This window comes from Cervus canadensis, chromosome 3, assembly GCF_019320065.1.
Source record: "Cervus canadensis isolate Bull #8, Minnesota chromosome 3, ASM1932006v1, whole genome shotgun sequence".
Lineage (NCBI taxonomy): Eukaryota > Metazoa > Chordata > Mammalia > Artiodactyla > Cervidae > Cervus > Cervus canadensis.
The window spans coordinates 33,955,999-33,983,011 of record NC_057388.1 but is presented as its reverse complement, the minus strand read 5'-3'; the positions used below and the strand labels follow the sequence as shown (position 1 = coordinate 33,983,011).

At 33.7% G+C, this 27,013-nt stretch overlaps 1 protein-coding gene across 6 annotated transcripts in view; it reads right to left on the bottom strand.

Annotated features, from left to right (window-relative positions):
• Positions 1–27,013, bottom strand: part of SEMA3A (semaphorin 3A) — a 506,842-nt gene that overhangs the window by 323,635 nt on the left and 156,194 nt on the right. For 4 of the 6 annotated variants that reach the window (XM_043462900.1, XM_043462898.1, XM_043462897.1 and 1 more), the window contains one exon: positions 16,550–16,629. Coding sequence is in view for 1 of the 6 variants with exons in the window: in XM_043462894.1 (XP_043318829.1) it covers positions 3,130–3,147 (18 nt within the window). In the remaining 5 variants the exon portion in view is untranslated. Of the gene's footprint in view, positions 1–3,129; positions 3,220–11,295; positions 11,379–16,549; positions 16,630–27,013 lie in introns of all 6 variants that reach the window. The other 2 variants (XM_043462899.1, XM_043462894.1) reach the window with 2 other exon arrangements.

Sequence of the window (27,013 nt, the reverse complement as noted above, 5' to 3'; positions counted from 1 at the left end):
CCGGGAATTGGCAATGGACAGGGAGGCCTGGCATGTTGCAGTCCATGGGATCGCAGAGTTGGACATGACTGAGCCACTGAACTGAACTGACACAGATATATTGTATAGCATAGGGAGAATAGCCAATACTTCACAATAACTATAAATGGAGTATTACCTTTAAAAATGGTGAATCATTATGTTGTATACCTGAAACTTATGTGTATCTATACATCAATAAATAAATAAATTTTTAAAAAGAATGTATACATGATAGGAATGCGTATCTCTATTAGAAAATTGGAATTAGCCATTAACAGTCAAAGACATTTGGATGTATATTAAAAGTCAAAGCTTAGAGTGTGTTTTATTGGTTATTTTAGTATGAAAAATATCTTCTCTGGTTCTTTGAAAGCTTTTCACACGGACCAACTGGTACAGAAATAATCAGTGAATATATTAATGTATGTATGGGAGTATTTATTTACATATTTCTTGAGGCAAATAATCTACAAGTAGCAATTTAAAAACAGTTCTAGCAGAATTGTGGAATGTCTATTTACAAATGCATTGGACAAAGCAGTAGTTACAAAAATCTCAGCCTTGGCAGGGTGATGGATGAGGCAGAGGAATAATTATTTCCATGCCTATAATTAAAGCACATATTTTTAATGTTTCCATCTTAAACATAATCAAAATTCAAACATCTGGACCAATCCCTGCTGTGAAGCATCATCGTCACGGTTTTACCCACAGTTCCCGAGTCAGGCACTGAAAGAATATCTTCTCAAGGGAGCTGGAGTTGCTTTCTCACAATTGCATACTGATTTACGTAGATTTGTCAGGGCCTCTTTATGAACATTACTCAATGGTGTTTCTTACATTTGGAGTGTAGACTAGAGAAAGTCATTTGTAAAGTGTTATAATACTACCTACTTCAAAATACACACAGTAGGTGGGATGAAAGAAAACTATTTCACAAATTAATGCAAACCCCCTAACAATTCTATTTTGGTTTACAATATCTTAATTTTAGGAGTAATATTATCAAATTCTTGATTGCCTGTACAAATGGATGGGAAAAAAAAAACCACACGTCTATAAATTACAATTAGGAATCCAAAAACTTTTCAAGTGCATTTATCTGATTGTTTTCCAGAATATCTATGTTTTGTATATAATAAATATTTTCCAACAAAATCAACATGTATTCACCTCAACTAGTGAAAATGTAAGAAGTTATGTAAGAGGAAAAGTTTAAATTAAATTCCTATATCACCTCCTTCCTCTTGCTTCAGGTTGCCAAGAGCAGCAGCAGCCTCTTCCACATTTTTCTTTTCACTGATGAACACATATATGCCTATATATCATATAGATTGAGTTTTATGTAATCAGTTTAACAAAAACAGCATCATAACGTAAACACTGTTTAGCAAAATTGTTTTTTCATGAAGCATAAATCATGAATAGGCCTCCAGTCAAATGCATGTATCTGAACCGTGCTGTTATCAGTGTGTTGTATTCAATAGTGCAGATTAAAGCCACATGACCTAACTAGTCCCCAGTAGTAAACATTTGGATACTCTTGGACAAGTTTTTACCTGTTGTCCCTGTTGATTTGCCCTATTTGTTAGCTGTTATTTTATTAAAATATATGCATTTCCACTTTAGTAGCTATTTCTTGATCAGTTTTCATGAATTCATGTCCATTTGGATTCCCTCCAGCAATGAGTAGACCCACTTCCTGGCACCCTAGAATCATTGACTAGATTTCCTCTTTTTAATTTTCATCAACCTGGTGGAAGAAAAATGGCATCTCATTTCTGCTATACAGTTGGCAGGTGCTACTAGTAAGCTTTAGCATCCTTTTCTATGTCTGCTGCATATTATAGCCTGGAGAACTCTAATTTCCTATTTATATGTTTTGGCCAGTTTTATATTAGGTTATTTGCCTATATTTATCACCATAATTAAATAAATTAGATCCCTATATTCTTCTCATGGGAGTTATACGAAGGCTAAGTGAAGACAGAGAAGTGGGCACCGTGCCATCTTAGCACTTACCATATTTTATTGAAAGTTTTACTATATTGCTCCATGATGAAATTGCTCTGATTGTAGGCACTTATTTTTATTTCTCTTGTACCAATAATTTATTATAATATCTGGAATACTCTAAATATTTCATAAATGAATGTTGAACTGGTAAAATGGTGAGAAAAGTACATCTTCAATTAAATTGCCGGATAGTTAAGGGAAAGAATCACATCTTGTATTTATATATCCCTAGCAGAAAGCTGTTCAAATTATACCTATGAATCAACTGGTAATTCAGTCTTTCTTTTCCAGTTTTATTTGATATAACTGCCATATAGCATTGTGTATGTTTGAGGTTTGCAACATGACGATTTGATACACATGTGTATTCTGAAATGAGTATCACAATAAAACTAGCTAGCACAGCTCTAACCTTACATAGCATCACTGACTCAATGGACATGAGTTTGAGCAAGCTCCAGGAGGTGGTGATGGACAGGGAAACCCGGAGCGCTGCTGCAGTCCATGGGGTCGCAGAGTCGGACGCAACTGAGCGATTGAACTGAACCTCTGATTATTGTGTGTGTGAGTGTGCATGTCTGTATGGTGAGAACATTTAAGATTTGCTGTCTTTACAACTTTCAGGTACACAGTACAGTATTATTAACCACACTGCACGTTAGGTCTTTAGAACTTATTCATCTTGTAACTGGAAGTCTGTATCCTTTAACCAAACTCTTCTATTTCCCCTACTCCCAATCCCTAGCAACTACCAATCTACTTTGTTTCAGCTTTCCACATATAAGTGAGATCACACAGCATTTGTCTTTCCCGTCTGACTTATTTCACTTTTGGGTGCTCAATCTTGCAACTTTTCCCCCCACCTTCATAATTCCCTCTTGGAATTAAAAACAGTTCAACTTTAAATCTGTGAATGGAGAATGCTAGGGGCCCTTCTCTTCTCACTGCAGTATGTAGGACCTTTGTATAATATTCATTTTTAATGTTAATTTTTTTTAGTTTCCTTACTTTTAGTGGGAGACTTTAATACCCCACTCACAACTATGGATAGATCAACTAAACAGAAAATTAACAAGGAAACACAAACCTTACTTTTAGTATTATGTTCATTCCATGCAATCTTGGCAACTGAGGATTGTGTGGAATTTCAACTAACACATCTCAGATGTGCATGATCTCAGCCTGTGGGATATGAAAGGATTTAATTTAGAAGGCACCACCATCCAACTTCAGAGTCTAGATTGGCAACTGCTCTAGAATTTATCTATAAGACAATGGTCTCTTGATTCAAAATAGATGACACACAGTATCATTTAGTCAAAATGCTGACAGTACCATTTTGTTAGATGAGTGGCATTAAGTTTGTTATTTTTGTTGGATATTCTTACATTAAGTGACTAGGCTGTAGAGGTAAGGCTTTTACTTCATTCACAAAACATGAATGCTATCATTCATTTTTTGCTTAAGGCAAAACTTTTCTAAAGAATACAGTTTCTAAGAAGGGAAATAACTGAAATGAAGTCCACATGTTTGCAGTAGAAAAAATATCTTTATAGCTTCCAAAATTTTGACTTCTATATCTATGCTTTCTATTGACTATCCTTATGTGGGACAAATCATTTTGCTTTTCTCTCATTTTTTTCATTCTTATACCTAAAAAATTTGTGCAGAATAATTTTTAAAAAACTTTCCTGTTCTAACTTTGCTTTCTTTGGTAAAACAAAGCAACTAGGAAGTAAAAAAGGTAACTACACTGTCTGATACTCAAAGTATTATATATTATTTACTTTTTTACTATATAGTATACTCCTTACTCCTCTTTGGCTACACTTAACTCTTAATTATAATCAAGGATTTTTATTATGATTTTGAAAATAAGTCAACAATACATTAAGGATAGTTTTGTAAAAGCTTGTGATATAATAGTCATTATCAAGGTTGGATTTGATAATTCAAACATGATTATAAATGCACAAGCCACTTTCATAGGTATTCTCATATTTTACTGAAAGCAGCAAGAAATCATGATAGTATTTAAACAAAATATATAATATTTAAATATAAGCTCAACTAATCAAATGATAAACATATTAATTGAGCAACTTCTTGTGAATAAAAGAGTAAATAAAGAATCACAATCTCCAACTTACTTGAAAATATAATGTACAGAAGTAGCCATTGAATAAGAAGTTGTAAGTGTGATGATACTGTAAAACATGAAGGTTTTCTGGGGAAGTAATACTGAGCTGAGACATGAAAGGTTATATGGAATTATCTAGATAAAGGGATGAGATTGAAATTAAGCATTTTGGCAGAGCAATTGATAAAAACATTTCATGTAGTTTCTTCAAAATAGCCACTTTAATATGTGTATCTTCTTTTTAATTATGAATTTGAGCATCATATTCTTCAACTAGTATAAAAATTGGATGAGATCCATGGTAAAGGATGGATATGTTTTGCATACTATCTGGCAATAACAATGTGTTTCAATCCATTTGATCCATCATTTCCTTACCAACTGAACCTATGGCAGTACGGCAGTCAACATACCAGCTATAGTTGTCACTGTGCAGAGTGACTTCTTGACTGCTCTTCTTAAATAATTATAGAACTGCAACTGATTTTTCTATTGATGTGACTGATCTTATACTTCCTGGAAATACTCTGTGATTAAACATGCCTTTATTTTTTCATTTTGTATCTCCATACTTCTTTTATGGTTGAAGAACTGAAGAACCTCCATCAATCCTATGGACAGAGGTTTGTGACATTGTACAGGAGGCAGGGATCAAGACCACCCCCAAGGAAAAGAAATAAGCAAAAGACAAAAGGGCAAAATGGTTGTCTGAGGAGGCCTTACAAATAGCTGTGAAAAGAAAAGTGAAAGGCAAAGGAGAAAAGGAAAGATATACCCATTTAAGGCAGAGTTCCAAAGAGCAAGGAGAGATAAGAAAGCCTTCCTCAGTGATCAGAGCAACGAAATAGAGGAAAACACTAGAATAGGAAAGACTAGAGATTTCTTCAAGAAAATTAGAGCTACCAAGGGAATTTTTCATGCAAAGATGGGCACAGTGTAGAGCAGAAATGGTATGGATCTAACAGAAGCAGAAGATATTAAGAAGAGGTGGCAAGAATACACAGAAGAATCCTACAAAAATGATCTTCACGACCCAGATAATCACGATGGTGTGATCACTCACCTAGAGCCAGACATCCTGGAATGTGAAGTCAAGTTGGTCTTAGGAAGCATCACTATGAACAAAGCTAGTGGAGGTGATGAAATTCCAGTTGAGCTATTTCAAATCATAAAGGATGATGCTATTACAGTGCTGCATTCAATATGCCAGCAAATTTGGAAACCTCAGTAGTGGCCACAGGACTGGAAAGGTCAGTTTTCATTCCAATCCCAAAGAAAGGTAATGCTAAAGAATGCTCAAACTACCACACAATTGCATTCATCTCACATGCTAGCAAAATTATGCTTAAAATTCTCCAAGCCAGGCTTCAACAGTATGTGAACTGTGAAATTCCAGATGTTCAAGCTGGATTTAGAAAATGCAGAGGAACCAGAGATCAAATTGACAGCATCAGCTGGATAATCAAAAGGCAAGCAAGTTCCAGAAAACATCTGTTTCTGCTTTATTGACTATGCCAAAGCCTTTGACAGTGTGGATCACAACAAACTGAAAAATTCTTCAAGAGATGGGAATAACTGTCCACCTGATCTGCCTCTTGAGAAATCTATATGCAGATCAGGAAGCAACAGTTAGAACTGGACATGAAACAACAGATTGGTTCCAAATTGGGAAAGGAGTACATCAAAGCTGTATATTGTCACCCTGTTTATTTAAATTACATGCAGAGTACATCATGAGAAACCCTGGGCTGGGTAAGCACAAGCTGGAATCAAGATTGCCAAGAGAAATATCAATAACCTCAGATATGCAGATGTCACCACCCTTAACGGCAGAAAGTGAAGAACTAAAGAGCCTCTTGATGAAAGTGAAAGAGGAGAGTGAAAAAGTTGGCTTAAAATTCAACATTCAGAAAATAATATCATGGGATCTGGTCCCATCACTTCATGGGAAATAGATGGGGAAGCAGTGGAAACAGTGGCAGACTTTATTTTGGGGGCCCCAAAATCAATGCAGATGGTGACTGCAGCCATGAAATTAAAAGACTCCTTGGAAGAAAAGGCTCCTTGGAAGAAAAGTTATGACCATCCTAGACAGCATATTAAAAAGCAGAGACATTGCTTTGCCAACAAAGGTCTGTCTAGTCAAAGCTATGGTTTTCCAGTAGTCAAGTATGGATGTGAGAACTGTACTATAAAGAAAGCTAAGCACCAAAGAACTGATGCTTTTGAACTGTGGTGTTGGAGAAGACTCTTGAGAGTCTCTTGCACTGCAAAGAGATGCAACCAGTCCATCCTAAAGGAAATCAGTCCTGAATATTCATTGGAAGGACTGATGCTGAAACTGAAACTCCAATACTTTGGCCACCTAATGTGAAGAGTTGACTCATTGGAAAAGACCCTGATGCTGGGTAAGATTGAAGGCAGGAGGAGAAGGGGATGACAGAGGATGAGATAGTTGGATGGCATCACCGACTCAAGGGACATGAGTTTGAATAAACTCTGGAAGTTGGCGATGAACAGGGAGGCCTGGCGTGCTGCAGTCCATGGGGCTGCGAAGTTGGACACGACTGTGGGACTGAACTGAACTCCTTTTATAGCTTTTAATCACTATACAAGGAGAATTTAGCCTTGTGAGTATTGTTAGGTTAAAAATCTTTAAATGCCATCATTTAAAAAAATATATTTTCACTACAAAACTCCCAAGTACTCCTCCTCATAAAAGATCCACAACTTGGCAATTTGATAATGTATTTACAGCTTTAACACCACTTCAAATCATGTCATTTTTGTCACATTATTCAGTAAGTTGACTTTCTGAATAACACTTGATACATTTTTTTTGGAGATTTTTAATAATATTAGGAAAACAGTACTTAAAATACAAACTATTAAATAATTTCATCTGAACTGCTGTACTTTTTTGATTAAAAATTAATTCTATGTTTCAGTCTGAATTTTTTAGCTACACTTTTAGAAACAAAACATAACTGTCCTTAACAAAGAAAGTTCAGAGGAATTTGTGACCACATATTTGGAATGATATGGACCTAAATTCCTCAAAAACTTGAAAATCTGATCTTAATATTTGTGGTGTAGATTAAAAGTAATTTTCCCAGAAACTCCATTCTTAAGAACTAATCTATATTGATCTATGTACAATAGTCTACAAATTCAACTAATGTTAATACCCACTTCATTCTGGTTTCTTCTTCACTTCTTATTTTCAGTTTTGGCTAACAGCTATTGGTTAAGGTTTCACTAAAAAGAGTGGAGTGTGATAGTTTCCACAGCAACTGTCTCAGACCCCAGGCAAATCTCTGATGACTATGGGTAGCATTTCCAGACATCAGTTGTTTTAAAGTCCACTTGTGTCCCAACAGGCATACAGTTTTGATGAAACTCAGATGAGCTATAACTGTATTTTAGTCTATATTCACACTTAAGCTATAGTCAATTATCTATGGTAATAGGAGAACAGAAATAACATGAATAATGAAATCTGCAAATAATCTCAAAGCATCACTTTAGTCAATAATTTCGAATCCCTCATCTATCAAATCTCTTAGTAAAACCTCTTAGTATGTCATAGAATGGACAGATGTGAAGTATTTTTTTTTTCTCTCTCTTCATATACTAAAAGGTGACAATAAGTTATAAAGTGATTCTCAAGATATGGCCTCAAGGGAGGAAAGCATAATTAATCATTGGTGTGGATATTTGTTCTTGAGAAACTTAGGAAATACTTTCTTCTGCCTATCAAACCTCTGGAAAAACATAGCCATCATTCATAATTATATGGAAGTTAAATAAATCTATTTAAACAAATATGATTATTTGTTAAGAGGATTAAACATACAAATCCACCTCTTCATTCTTCCTTAGCCTGAGTAGAGGTATAAGAGAATTAACAAACAAAAAGAAATATATTCAACCACTAGGATAAAAAGAATGATAAAAGTGATCATAGCAATATAAGACTTTACGGAAATTTGGGAATAAGGAATTCACATAAACTTGACAAAGGGGAGCTAGAAGACCTCTGAAGAAAAGCAAATCTACTTACTCTAAGGAAAAGGGAAGATGATCAATGCTTACTGGCATACCTCAGTAATTTTTCTTGCTAAGCCGCACTAGAGAAAGTATCCCATTTGGTGGTCACTGTGAAAAGACTGATTTGCTTACTGGCCAATACAAAGTGAAATCTAATGACACACAAAATACTCTCTAATCTCTCCCACCCAAATTCCACCCATACAATGCTTTTAAAAATGGTTTGACATCTTACTGATGGACAATTCAGAATTATCTGGCTCAAGAGAAAACTGACAACATGAGTGGAGAACAAAAACTTCCAAAATAGCAACTGAAGGAATTTGAAAAAAACAAAGACAATGAAAGACATGAACATATCAAAACTATAATGAACCTTCTCCAGAAATAAGAAAATATACTTAACCTAGTCAAAATAAATAAGCAAACAAGACTCTAAGAAAAAAAAGGAATTGAGAACCAAAAAGAGCTCTTAGCACTTAAAATTATGACAACTGGAAAAAGAAATTGAAGAAGAGAAGTAAAAGAAAATGAATGGATAAATTAAAGCAGTCAAATACCAGATTTTTAGGACTAATAGAATGGAAAGACAGAAAACTTAGGGAAGAAACATACATATTTGCAATACATACAATATATAATTTCTTATATATATTTTACAAATCTGTCTATATATATAGCTTGATAATTATATATATATATCAATCTCCATCTATTAATATCTCTCTATATGTAGAGAGAGATATAAACGTATGTGTGCTAAGTCACTTCAGGCATCTCTGACTCTTTGTGATTCTATGGACTGTAGTCTGTCAGGCTCCTCTGTTCATGGGATTCTCCAGGTTTGAATACTAGAGTGGATTGCCATGCCCTCCTCTAGCAGATCTTCCCAACCCAGGGATCAAACCCATGTCTTCCATGTCTCCTGCATTGGCAGATGGGTTGTTTACCACTAGCACCACCTGGGAATTCCCATATTAAGGTATAAAGATCTTTATATATATTTCCCATAACTGAAGGACATGGATCTTCATATTAAAAGGGTCTGCTTACTACTAAGTGCGAAGATCACAAAATAAAACAAATCCTGAAAAGCATAACATAACTACATGCCAGATTATCAGGGACATATATAAGATCCTAAAAGCCTTCCCATTTTTTTTGGGGGGGTAAGAAAATGGAGGGATATATGTGATAAAATAACAGAAATCAGAATGCATTAAATGTTCAACTTCACCATTAAATTGATGACTTAAAAATAAACAGATGCAAGTATTAACCACAAGAATGCTGTGCTGATTATGTTAATATCATCTAAAATAGACATCAAGGCATAAGCATTACCAAAGATAAGAAGAAACAGTACATAATGATTAAAGGATCAATTCAGCAGGAAGATATACTGAGCATAAACATGTATGAACTTAAAAGCGTCCACAAAGTATGAGAAAGAATAATTGACAGAACTAAAGTAAGAAAATTAAAATTGCCTAATCACAGTAAGAGATTTTATTAGAATAACTAGACAGAAATAAATCAGTAAACACATAGTGCATATAAAGTGCAGTACCTATGGCGGGACTTAAAAAAACTCTCAGTAGATTTTAAATGATTGATATCAGTGTGTTCTCTGGTGACAAAGGAATTATACATAAGTAATGAAATGTCTAAAGAAACACAAGTTGATTTATAAATTCAACAAAATCATAATTAAAATTTCATGAGGACTTTCTTTGAGGGGGAGGGAAGTTTTATGGGAAAGCAAACAATCTATAAGAACCAAAGAAATTTTAAAATTTAAAATGTAGCTGAGTTCATCACCTTATACAATTTAATTTCAAGGCTATAAAAATAAAGTCACTGTGTTATTGGCAAAAGGGTAGATACATAGTTCAATGGAGAAAATTAGATAATCGAGAAATAGCTATTGATTTTTCACGAAGTTCTTAAGGTAGGTCAATGGAGAAAAACATGTCTTCAATAAATGATGCTAAAACAACTAGACATTGACATGGAATAAATGATTAATCTTGACACTTACTTACATTACATGTAAAAATCAACTCAAAATATGTCATAGTCCTTCAAAACTAAAACAATAAAACTTAGAAGAAATATTGGAGAAAAAAATGTAACCTTGGGATAAACACAATTTCTTAGTATCCAATAATCATAAAAGAAGAAAAAAAAAGATATATTGCACTTAATCCCCATTAAATTTTTTGCTATACAAAAGAAACTTAAAAAAATGAAATTTATTAAGTGGAGGAAAATATTCACAAAACATTTATCTACAAAAAGACTTGTATCTAGACAATAAAAATGCTCTTAAAAATCAGAATTAATAAGACTTACAACAAATTAAAATTTTAGAAAATATTTCTACCTGATGCAAAGAGCTGGCTCATTGGAAAAGACCTTGATACTTGGAAAGATTGAAGGCAAAAGAGTAGAGGGTGGCAGAGCATGAGATGATTACATACCATCACTGACCCAGTGGACATGAGTTTGAGCAAACTCTGGGAGATAGTGGAGGACTGAGGAGCCTGGTGTGCTACAGTCCATGAAGTTAGACACAACTTTGTGACTGAACACCAACATTAGAAAAAAAGGCATACAAATGGCAAATAAATTTAAAAGACATGTAATGTCATTATTTATCAGGGAAATGAAAATTAAAGCCCCACTGAAATATCACCCTATTCACATGAAAATGGCTAAAATTAAAAAGACTGAAAACATGAAGGTTTGCAAGGATACAGAGCAGGGATCAGCAAACTTTTTGTTTAAAGGACCAGATAGTAAATATTTTAATCTTGTCGGCCATATGGTTTTTGTCACAATTAGTTAATTCTGCATTCATATCATGAAAGCACTCATTCATAAACTAATAAGTGTGCCTATGTTCCAATACAACTTTATTTATAAGTACAGATGAATTTGGCTCAATGGTGATAGTTTACAGACGCTGGACACAGAAATTCTCATACACTGCTCAGGCTAATGACAAATGGTACAACCGTTTTGGAAAACTGTCATTTCAAAAAAATAAATAAATATACACCTACCAACCAACTCTAATATTCCAATCTTCTGTATTTTTCCAGGAGAAATGAAAACATATGTCCACACAAAGGCTTGCACACAAATGCTGAGAAAATTAATTCAGAAAATTCAAAAGATAGAGATGATACATCCATCATCCAGTGAATGATAAACAAATGCATATCTATTCAATGGAATACTGTTTAGAAATAAAAAAATGAATGAACTCCTGATACAAACCAGTAAATTGTTAAATCATTATGCTAAGTAAAACACACACACACACAAATGTATACTTATTTCATTTGTATAAAATGCAAACTGATGCATAGTACAAAAAGAGTAAAAAGTCACAAGGAATCTTATCAGGGGAAAGAAATGCTCTGCATCTTGCTTGTAGGGGTGGTTTCGTGTATGTACAGTACTGTCAAAACTCATAGCATTGGACCTCTACAAAGAAGCAATTTCGATTACCTAAATTATCCCCTCAATGTTATTAAGGGAAAATAAATAGAAAGCCTTCACCCAAAGAAGTTGTACACATATCAGAGAGTTTAACAAAGGCAAAGTTCTATGCAACATTTTGCCATATATATATATATGTATATACAACATTTATGGTTGTTTACATTTATATGCATGTATGTGCATATATATATGTGGGCTTCCTGGATAGCTCAAATGGTAAAGAATCTGCCTGCAATGCAGGAAACCCAGGTTCGATTCCTGAGTCAGTAAGATCCCCTAGAGAAGGAAGGGTAAGACAACCCACTGCAGTATTCTTGCCTGGAGAATTCCACAGACAGAGGAGCCTGCTGGACTGTAGTACGTGGGGTCCCAAAGAGTCGGACATGACTGAGGGAGTTGCCCCCACACACATTCCATATATATATCTGTATACTGATATATATGTATATAAAACAAATATTTAGCCAGCCATAAAACGCCAGTCACCAAAAAGGTTTGTTCCTTGAGGAAGCACAGTACGTATGTGCTTATCTTATTATCCAACCATTTCTGTTCAATTATTTCTATCCACTGACAGACTTTTCTCTGTGAAAGATGAGAATGTCATCTCTTTATTTTGCTCACACAGACATAAAGCATAGTTGAAGACAATACCGATAAATAATGGAACAGATACTCCTAAAATGAAAGAGGAAGAAAATTCAGCAAAGTAGTATTTTGAAAGCAAGATATGATGATACAAAGGAAAGAACTGGAGAATGAAAGTTTGGAATTTAGGTTCTTACTGTCTGTGACTTATATTACATTTTTCTTGGCCTTAGTTTCCTTATGTAAACAATGAAATGATCTCTTAAATCCCTGCTGGCTCAGAAATTCTGTGGACCTAAAATCATTTAGCATAGATTAACAAGGATAGAAGAAAAAAATCACAGTTTAGGAAAAGAAGGAATTATTAGCCCAGAAAAATTAATAACTCAGTCTGAATTTGAAGTAGAGTCCGTGCAAACATTGCAGACAAAGAAGTTTTTCTAAGAGGTAGGAAACATTCTTCTTCTACTCATGGCCATTCCAATCCCCCCCCTCAATACAGAGGAAGGTAGGCATGTACTGGAATGTCTCAGGAGAAAAGCTATGCTCTAAGCATTCCTTCTGATCCTGTGGACACTAATATGTGGTCAGGATGATAAGATAAGTGCTTGCCTAGTTGCCCAGCTCACCAAGGTTCTTGTAACTATAGCTAAGTAGGAGCTCAGTTCAGCATTAATGTCTTAGCTCAACTTCTCCCTTTCTGAAAAAAAAAAAAAAGTCTTTGGATTCTCAGATAAGGAAAAGATATTCTAACTCCTGGAAAAAATCTTAGAAGTGGCTATTAAATATTGAAACATTAATATGCTAAAAGCTGAAGAGAATTTATTAAAAAATCAAAATTAAATAACAGCTAAATTAATAGGTGACTCTTTTGAGTCAAAAGGATTCATCAATTTTTTTTAAGTCTTTATTAAATACTGACATCCTTTAAAGAATTTCAATGCTATACATGGTTCTGTTTTAACTCAATTCACCAGCAACTTTTATATTTATACATATATATATATAGAATAAAGAATATTTTTCACCTTAAAAAGATTACAATCTAGAGTAAAAAAAAAAATGACATACTTAAACACCCATGAAAAAAGTAAAACTCTTTTGAAAGATAAGGTAAGTAAAAAAGTAATTTATAAAGTAGTCACAGAAAGGGAATTCTATACTGTATGTTATAAAATTCAAGTTTTAAAGTAAGTCATGAAGTATTTCAAAATATGTAAAAAAATAAGCAAACAAAATTTTAAAAAATATCATTAGGTCCAATACATAAAGGAGAAAATTTGATAAAAGTTAAATAATTTTCTCAAGGTCACACAATAATTCACCCTAAAAATCCATACTATATGAGTCTGCAATATAATTTCATTCTAACTTACAAAACAGGCCAAAGTTATTCAACAGTCATAAGAGAATGAACTTCAAATGAAATAATGAATTGTATATACCACTCTTAATTTTTTTTAGCATTCTGATTGTATCTCCTGTCTTACCCACACATGTTTAACTTTAGTTAATGTGGAATTTTATCTCATTTTCCTCTCTTCCAAAATCAGTACATCATTTTCCTAACTAAAATCTCTTTTAATTGTCTTCTACTTTTTTATGAATGCTTAAAATTTATGTCATGAGTTTCCTAGTAAAGTATTCATATATATTCAACCTAGAATTTGTTTAGAATCAAGCTTATATGAAGCCATGTCTAGGAAACAGTCAATATTTGCAGAACTGTTCTCAGATTCAGGAGAGGAAAAAGTGTTATGGATCTTGGAACTCCCCATGCAAATAAGTCATTAAATAATAGATTTAGCAGGACAAGCAAAATTTTGATTGTCTACTCTTTAAAATAATTATATTAAATATTTTCATACATTTACAAGCAAAAATTCTCCTTCAGGTTGCTTCTGTTAAAAAAGAAAGAAAAAAGGAGTAAATAAAGGACAAAGTAGCACCATCACTAAAATGGACATTGATAAAAAAACAGGTCTTGGGGCTCCCACTTTGAAACTGCCAGATAGCATTTTCAAATAAACTGATATTTATCTACCCCAGTTTGTATATGTATCACTCAAAGCCTAGAATCTTAAGTTCAATTCTGCAAATAGTTCTGTTAGATCTACTACTTGGAAGTAAATTTGATCAGGTGTTAGCTGAATGTACTATTCTGACTTTTATAAGTTCTACATGAATTGACTTCCCGTTCTTTTCTCACTTCAGTCCAATGTGTGCATTGTTAATTGTTTCCAGTGATTTAAGACTCTTCTGCATGGGCTGCTGATGCTTTTATAAATTAAATTTGGAAAACTGACTTGACTTTCAAGTATACATTTAAGACAATGATGGCAATGACATTGAAATCAAGTCTATGTATGATTCATGGATCGGGAAGATCCCCTGGAGAGGGAAATGGCAACCCATTCCAGTATTCTTGCCTGGAGAATCCCATGGACAGAGGAGCCAGGCAGTCTACACTCCAAGGGGCCACAAGAATAAGACACGACTTACCGACTAAATAGCCACCACCATGCATGACTTTGACCTTCATAAATTTGGAACAGATTTCAATTAGCACCCAGAAAATTCACTTTGCGAACCATGCCTCCTTTATTGGTGCCTTATGAGATGACTGCAATGGGAAAATCAGTGTTCTTGTTTGTTGAAAAAGACAGCAAATGTTTACTGTCTGTGTATATGATGCACTAATGAAAAATATAATCCAGGAAATTAGTTCTGTGAAAGGCTAAGAATTAACCTAGCCCCAAATGAATATATATACATATGTATACAGATGCTGATATGCATGTATATACGTATATGTATGTACTAGAGAACTGGCAAAGTGTTTATTGCCCTGCCAATACTAGAAATATGAGATTTGTCCTGTATAAAAAAAAAACATACTGACTTGATATTAACTTTAACAATTCCAATGTATTATCTCAAGTCAGTGAATTTTTACCTTACATGGTAAATGCTTTTCATGTATAAGGGAAACTTCAATTATAATATAGTTTTCATAAGAATCTTATTTTTCTTGATACTAAATATGAAAAATTTGGAAAAAGGCAGTTGTTCATATTAAGTAGAAGTAATCATCTAGTTAAATTTAAAGGGATCCAATAAAATTGGAAAATCTTTAGTTTTACTAAAAGTCAAACTAAAATTGATGAGTCACATTTTATTCTACTCAAAGAACTATAAGGAAAAAAAATCAAATTTTTATTAATTTATTAAAAGTATTATATAATTATTTATAATATATAATATACATTATTATGTAATTATTATTATAATTTTTTAAATCATTCAATTTTTTTCCTACTAATCTCATACTACTACTAATAGACCTTTAAGTATATGTTTTCACTCCTTTGTTCATTCCCTCTAATAGCATTATATGTAACACAGTGGGAATGATAAGTCTAATGTTGATAAATTTTCTTCTTACTTGATACAATGAAATGAGTTTGAGCAACAATTAGAGTTAAAGAGGGTTAAAAAAGTCAATAAAAATACATTCCGATTTCCTAACCATATTTATTTTAAAGGTAATATTTTAATCTCATATTTTAGGTCAAAATTAAGATAGCGTAACACATTAAAAACTGACTCCTCCCTCCGGTTTTGGCTCTTAAACCTGAGAATGGATTCTAGTTGATAGTAACCATATGTGGTCGAGGAAATGTAAAGGGCCAGGCTAGCCAAAGGATCTTTCTGGATGGCAATCTGTCCATAATACCAACTATCTCTGCTCTGTGGCTCCAGAGGAACATGGCAAACCCAGTCTAATCCTAAGTATAACAATTTAAAAATAAAAGAAAGAAAGAAAAGTAAAAGTTTAGCAATCCAGATCTTGACATTTTAAAGTGGCAATGTGCTTCCCTAAGTGGAGGAGGAAATGGCAGCCCACTCCAGGATTCCTGCCTGGAAATCCCATGGACAGAGGAGCCTGGCGGGCCACAGGGCATGTGGTGGGCCATGACTGAGGGAGTAAGCAGGTCAGGGCAGGCTTCCCTAAAAACTGGTTTTCTTTTTGTTTTGTCTGACATGTTGGAGCCCTCTCATATAACCAAATCATTCCACAGAAGAAATTATATAAATGAAAATAGAAAGTGCCTTTAGTTTTTAAAAATTACCTTCTAAATTATATGCCAAAGAAATGTACTAGTAAATCTAAATTTTTCACCAAAACTTATTAACGTACAAACATGCATATTTTCTTACCTCTTTCCAGGAAGAATTCTTAATTCCTGAGGTACATTTGTTCAATCCAACTGTTTAAGTATCTGGAGACATTAAGTATCCTATAAAAATAAATAAGCTCATTCTTAGTATTCAATTTAAATCAAATAATTAGCTATTAATTAATAGGTGCTTAAAAGTCAGTATAAATTTCTTCAAACAGTCTTAATTCCTTGCATTGCAAAATGCAATTTAAGAAGGAAAAAGGTATTATGAGAGGCAGACACTGAATCTGACAGCCATTTCACTCTGGTTCCTCTAAACAAATTACAATTTGTAATTATAATTGGATTTGAGGTACTTTGAAATAATTCATTATTTAGTCTCTGACTCTGCTAAAGAATAACTGATTTATTTGAGAATTAGTTGAAACTCTAACACACTCTATTGATTTGTTCATAATGCTATGATGTCATTAACTTTTTTCACAATTGATGATGAAAGGCTCAAACTGACAACATAGCTAAGAAGTAATTTCACGGCTCTGCCAGCAAGTAACTGGATTATATTTTAACAAAAGCTTTTCTTCCCCCCTGAACAAAGAAAATATACTATATATATAAAGTAAATAAAATTTTTAAATAACTGAATATTTTAAGAATGAAATTTAAAATATACTTTGAATAGTTTTACTTTACTAGAATAGATGCTTTGCAACATTAATCACACACTATTTCATATTTGAATAAATAAAACAAAGATGTAGAAAAGAAAATAAAGACAATTCAGACCTGGGCCCTAAACTGAATTATACAGAGTCTCATTTTGTCAAAGCAACAAAGAGTTTATAAATATTCATTAGCCGGGTATGTCTTATTAAATATTATTTGTTAATAAAAACTATAGTAATACAGAAGTAGCATTTCTTTCACAGTTATTTCTAATCCTGTTTCTTTTACTATACATTTTTGAGAAATATAGATTTATTTCTATATTAATATATATTTGAGAAATACAGAATATATTATCCTACATGCTTCTTTGGACGCTTTACCAAGGTGATAAGATTAGAGATAACTTAAAAAGTTGATGTAAGCAAAGAATTTATATTAGGTGTATATATAGAAAACAGAAAACTTATTAACCTAAAGATATATACAGACATCAAAACTCAAATGTCAATACCATATTAAATATTTCCAGTTCACATACATCACAAGATGATGAAATTATTTCATGGTGGAAAATGAGATCTTTGCAGGAGAGGAGTCAAGTAACTAAGCAAATAGAGTTTTTGAAGACATTGCTATGGATGTTGAAATTACCATACTATATGTCAAGAATGGAGTTGGAAAGAGTGACAGTAAGGTAAATCTAAAATTTTGAAAGAAGAGAGAAAGTGACCAGAGGTTGGTGGAAGACTTCTGTAAAGAGGAGTAGCAGGTGGTATCTAGCAGTGTCATGAGATCACAGCTAGGGAATTTAGGAAAGAGGAAGGAGACTGCTCTAGAAGTGACAGTAAGAAGCAACAGAACATACCCCACCTCAATCTTAGTAATTTAAGTGGCGTGACAGGAATATAGTCATCTCTCGGAAGCTGGTATGAGAAGCAGGGTTATAAGGGAAGAACTAAGCCTCAAGCAGTTGAAAATAAAGAGACATGATTGGTGAGTTACAGAGAGCATAGAGAAAGAACACAAACAGAATTTGAGGTTGAGGATTAGAGTCTTGAGAATCAGGAATGATGTGGAAGTTCTGGCCACTACATAAAAGGAAAAAAATAAGCATGATAAGTCAAATTCTCATTTCCCCAAGATAGGCCACAGAGATGAGGGCAGAAGAATTGTTGTGAGGTCTTGTCAGGAGTGTTCAAGGCTTTAGGGTGTCCACTTGACTCTTGATAACAGTGCTCTCTGATCCAGCAAATGATGTGTGAATTTCTCGTGATTTCAGATAGACACTGTTAGACTAATATGGGGGCTGTCTTTCTTCCTTAACCTCTATCAGCAATGGCCTGTAGGTGAGGAATGTATACCACATGTAGGTTTCCTTTTGATTTGTGCAAAAGAAATCCCAATGGCCAGTCTAGAGATCAGCTTACTTTGAGGGCATTGCCAATCTCTTGAGCCCTGCTTGTGGTGATCATACCTACCATATAGTTGAATCTTCTGCATATGAAGACTAAAGGCCTGCTGAAGGGCGGGTCAGAATATTTCAGCATTCTGATTTCAGAATTTTACTAGAGGAAGCCACAAGTTTTGTTCCAAATATAAAGGCTTTCGCTTTTTCTATTTTTGAATTTTCTCTTGTCCTGATGTTATGAATGTTTTAACAATTTCATGAGCAGCCACATATACTACAGACATAAACCATAACTGGACTGTTTGTTTATAACCCTTGTAGATATTATTAATTCAATAAACATTTATTGAGTATTTACTATGCATTTGTGTGCATGCTCAGTCGTGTCTGATATTTTGTGATCCCATAGACTGTAGCCTGCCAGGCTCCTCTGTCCATGGACTTTTTCATGCAAGAATCCTGGGGCGGGTTGCCATTTCCTATAGCAGGGGATCTTTCTGACTCAGGGATTGAACCCACATCTCTTGATCTCCTGCATTGGCAGGCAGATTCTTTACTACTGCACCACTTGGGAAGCCTATTTACTATATGTCAGTTACTATTTTAGACAGTAGTGATAAATAATTAAAGTGCCTTGCCTTATACAAATAATAAAAAAAATAACATATGAACTTATAATACAATGTCAGGCAATATTATGTGTTATAAAGCAAGAACATAGAGGGTAGGTGGGTATTAATTTGCTTCAGATGGTCAGGGAAGTCTTCTCTGAGTTGGTGATGTTTTACCTTAGGTCTGAAGGAAGAAACCATGTGCCTATCTTGGGAAAGAGTATTTACAATCAAAGAAGAAATAAATAGCAAGGTCCCGAGGCAATATTGTACACTGATTGCCCAGAAAAGGCAAAAAAGTCAGAGTTAAGAGTGACAGAGGAATGACTTAGATGTGGAGAGGCAAAGTATAAGTTTAAACTGGTAAAAAAAAAAATGGTGAAATCTATGTCATGAACACAATTTTCTAGATAATAACAATACATTGCTCAAATCAAAATATTGTAAAACAAAACAAGCAACCAAAGAAAAAACAACCCCCATCTATGGATACTATAATTAAAGTTTCTTATTTATACAATGGAAGTTTTAGTACCTCATTTATCTCTTTATCAAATTGACTACAATGGAACCATCATGTTGGCTGAAAAAATTTACTCTAATACTTTGTTTAAACTATGTTGTTTAAACATAATTAATATATTTTAAAGTATGATTAAAATACACTTGCTTGACAGAATGAAAATATGCCTCTTCTCTGATAAGGCAGAAAATCTTCCAGCATATTGAGTCTTTCCAACTCTCTTTGGGAAGATTATATGAGCCAAGTAGGTACCTGCAGATAAAGAATATCTGATCCAACCTGACAGTTCTTTTATTTTTATTTTTTTCACTCATATCATGTAATTTTTCAACAAAATATCTGTCAGAAGAGTTTCCATTAGTGTTAGGTAAAGATTCCGAGCCAGCATACTTTCAACTTGCTCTAAAATGATAATAATAAGTAAAACTTAAATGGGAAACTCCTATTGCAGAGATATTGTTACTCTTTATCTTATCTACTTCTCTGCTTTGATCCTGGTGTTCTCCTGGAAACTCTTAAAGAAATTGTGACAGTGATAAATCTGATGTCTGCTAGTTTCTACAGGGATGTACTAAGAGCAGCTACAACATTCTACTTTCTGCTGTACTTGTTTTCATTGAGCCAATGATTTAGTAGGAGTCCGGTGAACTGAAACATGCATTGGTCATTTTCTTTAAAAATAACATAGCAAGTTTATTGCAAAGACTTAAAATTATCTTTAATATTTCTAGAAAAGTTCATTCCAAATTTGATCTCTCTTTTATTTTTTCTCCTTTCCTCCCTCCAATTCTCCTTCTCTCTCTCGGGTGGATGAAATGATCAGGTAATTTGAGAAACAGATATGAAAACATTGAAAACTAATCACTTGAGGTTTAATTTCATTTATGATACAGAATTCAAAGTGATTCTGATTAGAATTGGTAGATATATTTTAAATAACTTAAAGACATGTGTTTGTTCTAAATACTTAAATTGGTCTAAAATGTGTACATTTAAGTAACTTCAAAGATTATCATGTTTAATTATGCAGTTTCCACATTTTATTTATTTGTTAATACATTTTAAATACTCATTAAACATATGCAATTTGTCAGACAATGTTTTAGGTGTAAAATTAAGTTAGGCATGCAAGCTAAAATGTAACTTCTGGGGAAGGACTTGCTTTTTATTTGCCACTAAATCCTCAGTGAAAAGAACAATATCTGGTAGAGAGGAGCATTCAAATATATATATTTGTATATATATATACAAATATATAAAGTAAATATGTATTTTAAGTGAATGTAAATATTTGAATGAATGTATATGTTTGAGTCAACGAAAGACTATGTGTTCCTATCTCCCTTCTTTTATTTTACTAAAAAATTCAGACAACTAAGTTAATGATGTAGTCCAGTATAAAAAATATAATGATGGTCACATGTGTTTAGGAAACACAGAGGTAAGAATCTAAGTCAGACTACGTGAGTGTTCAGAGCTCCAAGCCTATGAACAGAGGATTAAAAACATATAGTCAAGATTTAGAATTTGCACATCTGGGGTTGTTATATCATTAGAAAATATGCAAACTGTTCAGGGAAGACACATACATTTTTCAAGTTCCCAGACTAAGTTGTAAAAATATAATGGCTTTTATAACATGAAAAAAGATGCAAATCAGAAATTAAAAATATTTAAGTAGATTTCTGTTAAATTTAACCTTCAGTTCAGTCCAGTTCAGTCACTCAGTCATGTCCTATTCTTTGTGACCCCATGAACAGCAGCACACCAGGCCTCCCTGTCCATCTCCAACTCCTGGAGTCTACCCAAACCCATGTTCATTGAGTCAGTGATGCCATCCAACCATCTCATTCTCTGTCATCTCCTTCTCCTCCTGCCCTCAAACTTTCCCAGCATCAGAGTCTTTCCAAATGAGTCAGCTCTTTGTATCAGGTGGTCAAAGTATTGTAGTTTCAGCTTCAGCATCATTCTTTCCAATGAACACCCAGGACTGATCTCCTTTAGGATGGACTGGTTGGATCTCCTTGCAGTCCAAGGGACTCTTAAGAGTCTTCAACACCACAGATCAAAAGCATCAATTCTTAAAGCCTTATTAATTGTTAAATTGAAAACTTTTAAAATAGTTAAGATTCTTTTACTCTGCTAGTACCTCTAAATATGCATAATAATTGTTGGGAAAAAACCACAGAAAATGATAATGAAATGAAAGGACACATTTATAAAGACTCCTTAATTTTTTAAATTAAAAACCAGATGCTGAATGTGGAACAAAGGTAGAATTAATATATTTGAAATTCTATGGAGTGAAGTAACCAAACCAAAGAAATGACATGTAGGGCTTCAGTGGACCTAAAATAGGCCCGTATTATCTAGGCTTACACTAGCTGAATATATATATATATAATTTGATCAAAACAATTACATGCCATGTATCCTCTAACTAAGCAATTTCTAAACCCCAAAGTGTCATTGATGATCTCACATTTAGAATTAAAACCTGAAGCTTAAAATTTTACCATTTTTAACATTTTTTTCAATGAGATTACAAAGTATAGAAAATTAGAGCATTTGTCCCTATCCTTGGCTTAATATCCTTCAGAATAATTGTTTCTTTAAATAAACTTCTTTTTGTCTTTTCAGGAGACTTTAAATCAGCCTGGACAAATTTCTTGGGGCAGTTTTAGGTCATTAAAAGGTCATGAAGAGAGCCCCAGGGGAAATAGATAATTCTTAAAGGTGTTTAAAAAATTACACTGGAAACAATTTTGCCCTAATAAAGTAAACAGAAATTCTATGAACTATTATAAAACTAATCGCCTGCAGCTTAAATGCCTTGGTTTACTCATGTTATTAATTCTATCTTGTAAACTTTTATTCATATATACATATCTCCTAATATATATATATTATTTACATTAATATATACTTTATAAAATAAACATTATTATATATAACACATATGTCCAACACATGGGCTTCCTAAATGGTGCTAGTGGTAAAGAAAGCTACCTGCCAATGCAGGAGACATAAGAGATGTTGTTTCAATCCCTGGGTTGGGAAGATTTCTTGGAGGAGAGCACAGTAACCCACTCCAGTATTCTTGCCTGGAAAATCTCATGGTCAGAGGAGCCTGGTGGGTTGTGGTCCATAGGGTTGCAAAGAGTTGGATGCGACTGGAGCAACTTAGCATGCAAAACACATGTGCATAGGCAAGCATGTGCATTTACTCACATACATACACACACTTTCCATGGAGAACCCTTAGCTGATTTGTACATATTTTGAAATGTTTTAATTAAACTTTAAATAATCCAAGTGCTTAGTACCACCAAAATTTTTGGAATTCCTATCTCCATCTGACTGTATGTGATCACCTAGTCTAAATATAAAATTATTTATCCTGAATATATATGATTCCGTAGAAAACTTTTAATCTTTCTATTATTTCTTAAACATAGCTACAAAAATTACGGGTACAAACTTTTTTTTGAAGTAACTACAACTGGTCATGGCCTCTAATCAAGACAGGTATTGTTATTTATCATAACAGCCATTAATACTTTCCGCAGGATAGAATGACTCAGAGAAAACAGAATAAAAAAGGATACAAGTCTTCTATAAGCCCAATAAGTTCAAGGTACCAGAGTTTAGATGGAATATCATGGTTGTAGCTATTCATACATGATAGTGAATAAAATTAAATTATGTAAGTAAAAAGCCTGCTATGTTTTGAGAAAGTTATACTGCCAAAAGAACCATCAGCCTGGAATAAAAGAGACTGTGAGTATTCAAGATTTAAAAGAAACTTTAGGCCTACCAAATTTCTACTGGCAGAAAAACCAGGCCAAGAAAGGAGCTTGGCCTGCAAGGTGGGTATTCCACAATCCCTCCTCAGATAATGCCGAGCCGGCAGAGTACTGGAAAAGATCTGCCAGAGGCAGAGCTAAGAGCTGCGGAGATGACAGGGTGGACAACCTCAAGGAGGCATCAAACCAGGAGGCTCTCAGGGAGCACTCCCGTCACCAGGAGAGGGGCATGCCCACTGTCATTCAGGCTCGCCTCATCTCCTTGTGACTGCTCCGTGTCTGACTTCTCCCCTTTTCTGTTTAAGTGTTCTGCTGTTCCACCGCAGTGTATTAGAAATGTATGTGTGTGCTCCTGGGTGAAGGGGGAGGGAAAGACTATATAAACGATCCTTTTTAGTTAGAATTTCAGAATTAGGATTCTCCAGATTAAGATCCTCATCTGTGCCATCATGTGGTTCCCGACTTTGACACTGGGATTAGAGAGGCCTTTTGTGCATGTAAGAGAGGAACATGAATATATGTGCCCAGACTTTGGTAGGTTGTGTTCCTGTCCCTCTATGAGCTGCTGCTCTCAGCTGCGCCAGTCCCTGTAGGAGGATTAGACTTCAAGGACCACTGACTTTATATGTAGTCGAATAACTTGCTTTGTACAATGACATGTGACAATAACTACTATGTGCCACACTTGTGCAATAGCTTTAAAACACAGCTCATGGTTCTGCCATTGTCCTTTTCCTTCTGCTATGAGATGAGTATGTCTCAGACAGGGCCTGCTTCCTTATTTTAGAATAATGAAGCTGAGCCTAAACTGTCCCATGATGGGCATATGACAGGTAGTAATGCGCAAACTAATTTTTCTTTTAAATTATATAGCCACCTAGATGTTGAGATCATCTGTTACCAGAGCACAATTCAGGGTTGCCTCACTGACTGAACAATACAACAGAAAGTGCCCAGAATCAAAAGGTGTAGAGAAAACATGTCAGAGACAATAGTCAGTTTTGCTCAGCCACGCAATGCCTGCTTCAGAAAGAATTCACTTTATGCCCTGTCTGCCTTAGGACAGCAGGAATTCCAGCGGACTGGAAGATAAGACTTTGTCAGAGAGCCATTATTCAGAGTAAAAGCTGATTTTCCCTGAGTATAAAAAGAAGAAATAAATGTTCTAACAGTAAAAGAGAAAGCAGTTGACTTGTTTTAATCTCATAATAAATCTTTCACAGTGCTGTAGAATTATGGACAATAAGCAAATAGTAAACTAACTGAAAATATCATTATCTGGAGAAGTTTTGGTTTGTTGTTAATAATTTTCTAGTAATTGTTCTAGCTGGTGGTATTGGATTGGTAAGTCATGCATTTCCAAATGGGGAATCAACTTTACCAAAATAAAACTGCAGAAGACTTCAAAGCTTTGTATCAAGTTGAAATTTTAAAATATATCACTTTAATCAGTCAATTTGTCAGCTCAGTAAACTGGTAAAATATGCAAATGTAGCCTATTAGGCTGAAAAGAGCATGAAGTATTCTCCACTGGATATTTTTAACTTTTGAAGAACTTGATATATTAATGATGCCACACTGAAGACATTGCCCAGTAAAGAAAGACCTCAAGAAATGAAAGTCTAGATACTTTCTACTCTCCTTCAATGATTGACACAATAATAATAGATACAATTTTGACCTCTGTTTTTAAAATACCAGTTATGATTATTGTCATCAAATCATAGATGGAAATAAACAGTAAGAATTCAACTAAACTGCCTCTGTTAAAACCAGTCTTGTCATAGTTTATCTCCTTAAACAATTAAGTAAGCAATCTTTGGTGACTATAAAGTTTTTCTCAAATTTCGTCTTTAATATAAACCAATAATACTTAAAACAACCAAACAACAATGAAAAAAAACAACAACATATTATTGTCAACAATAATATATTTAACTAATATTTCAGGTTTAGGGTTAAGAATTCTTTCAAAAATTTTATATAAAAACTTACTTTAATTATATTCAAATAGCTTACTTTGATACCTATATCTTATGACATCGAGCCATTTTGAAGCTAGTGATTTTTGAATATGAATTTACTCAATATTCTGATTATTCAAGTTTAAATAGATTTATTGGTTAAAGCTGTTGGGGTTATTCTATTTCAGCTATTTTTGTGTTACTAATTTTTTTATTTTCATTTTTGTAATTGGAGGTCCTTTTCCTTTAACTTTATATATTTTCTTTTGTTATTTGTTTTAAAAGTATTCCCTGTTTTCATACAAATCATTTTTAAGCCATTTTCTTGCATAGTTTTCACTTCCATTTGAAAGGAATTAACTAAGATAAAATTATTTGAACTAAAAAGACCACAGTCCCTTAAGTTCTATGTACTATTCTTAACTTTCAGTATCACTGTAATGAAATTAAAACCAAAATTAACCACTGATGCAAAGAAACTTGTAGGAAGCAAGTCAGTCAATAATTTCAAATTATAATAATTTAAGCCAAACATGGAAAAAGACTTATTTAGTAACATAAAGAATACAGGTACACAAACTAAAAAATCTACCAACTACCTTACATACAAAAACCCCTTTGTTTTTGCATCACACAGAGTATATTACAACTGTATCATCTCGGTCCTTAAAAAGATAAAAGAGCTGTTCTAAGTCCATAAATTAAAAACTATACTTGGAAACATTGAGAGACAGAAAATAAGTTACCATTTCGGAGCTCCTGTGAATCTTTTCCTATTGTTTGCTGATGATTTTCGATAAAGCAATTTTTTGTTTTGCTTTGTTTTCAGGAATCACATTCTTTTACTTTCTTTTAAAACTATAATCCAGTAGAAGGAAAAATTTCTCAAACTGCCAGTAGTCAAATAAAAGAAGGGACAAGGAGAGGCATACGGTGCCTACAATCAAGCTGATTAAACTCTGCAGGATCTGCAGTTTGTCAAAAACCATTTTGCTGCCTCACATTTTCTAAAAATGGAAAAGGTGAAGCTTTCACAAGTAACGGGCTCCAAATAAACCAGTACACCCAGCACAAAGCTCATGATACCAGCAAAAAAAAAAATTTTTTTCACACATTAGGAAGTTCTACTATTAGTAGGAACCCATCATCCTAATAAGACACTTCTCCATATTAATGTGAGAGTCAGCTTCTGGACCTTAAAAACTCTTTCCATCCCTCGGGCTACATTTGTCCCAAAGAAGCATTAGTCACATGTAGCCTTGAGGGACTTTTATACAAAACTTGTGGAAGTAATGTATAGATACTTTCCCTGGAAGGGAAAAAGACAAAACAAAATTGGGTCACCAATGGTGATTGTTAAAACAGTAAACTTAAGAATGCACTATTGCTTCTTTCTCTTCATTTAATTTCCTTAGTTTCATCATGATTTTCTAGAGATAAGATTGCTGTGTATAGAAAATTAAATATGGGCTACATGATAGTTAGCCATAGTATTATATATTCACTGACACATACTGTTA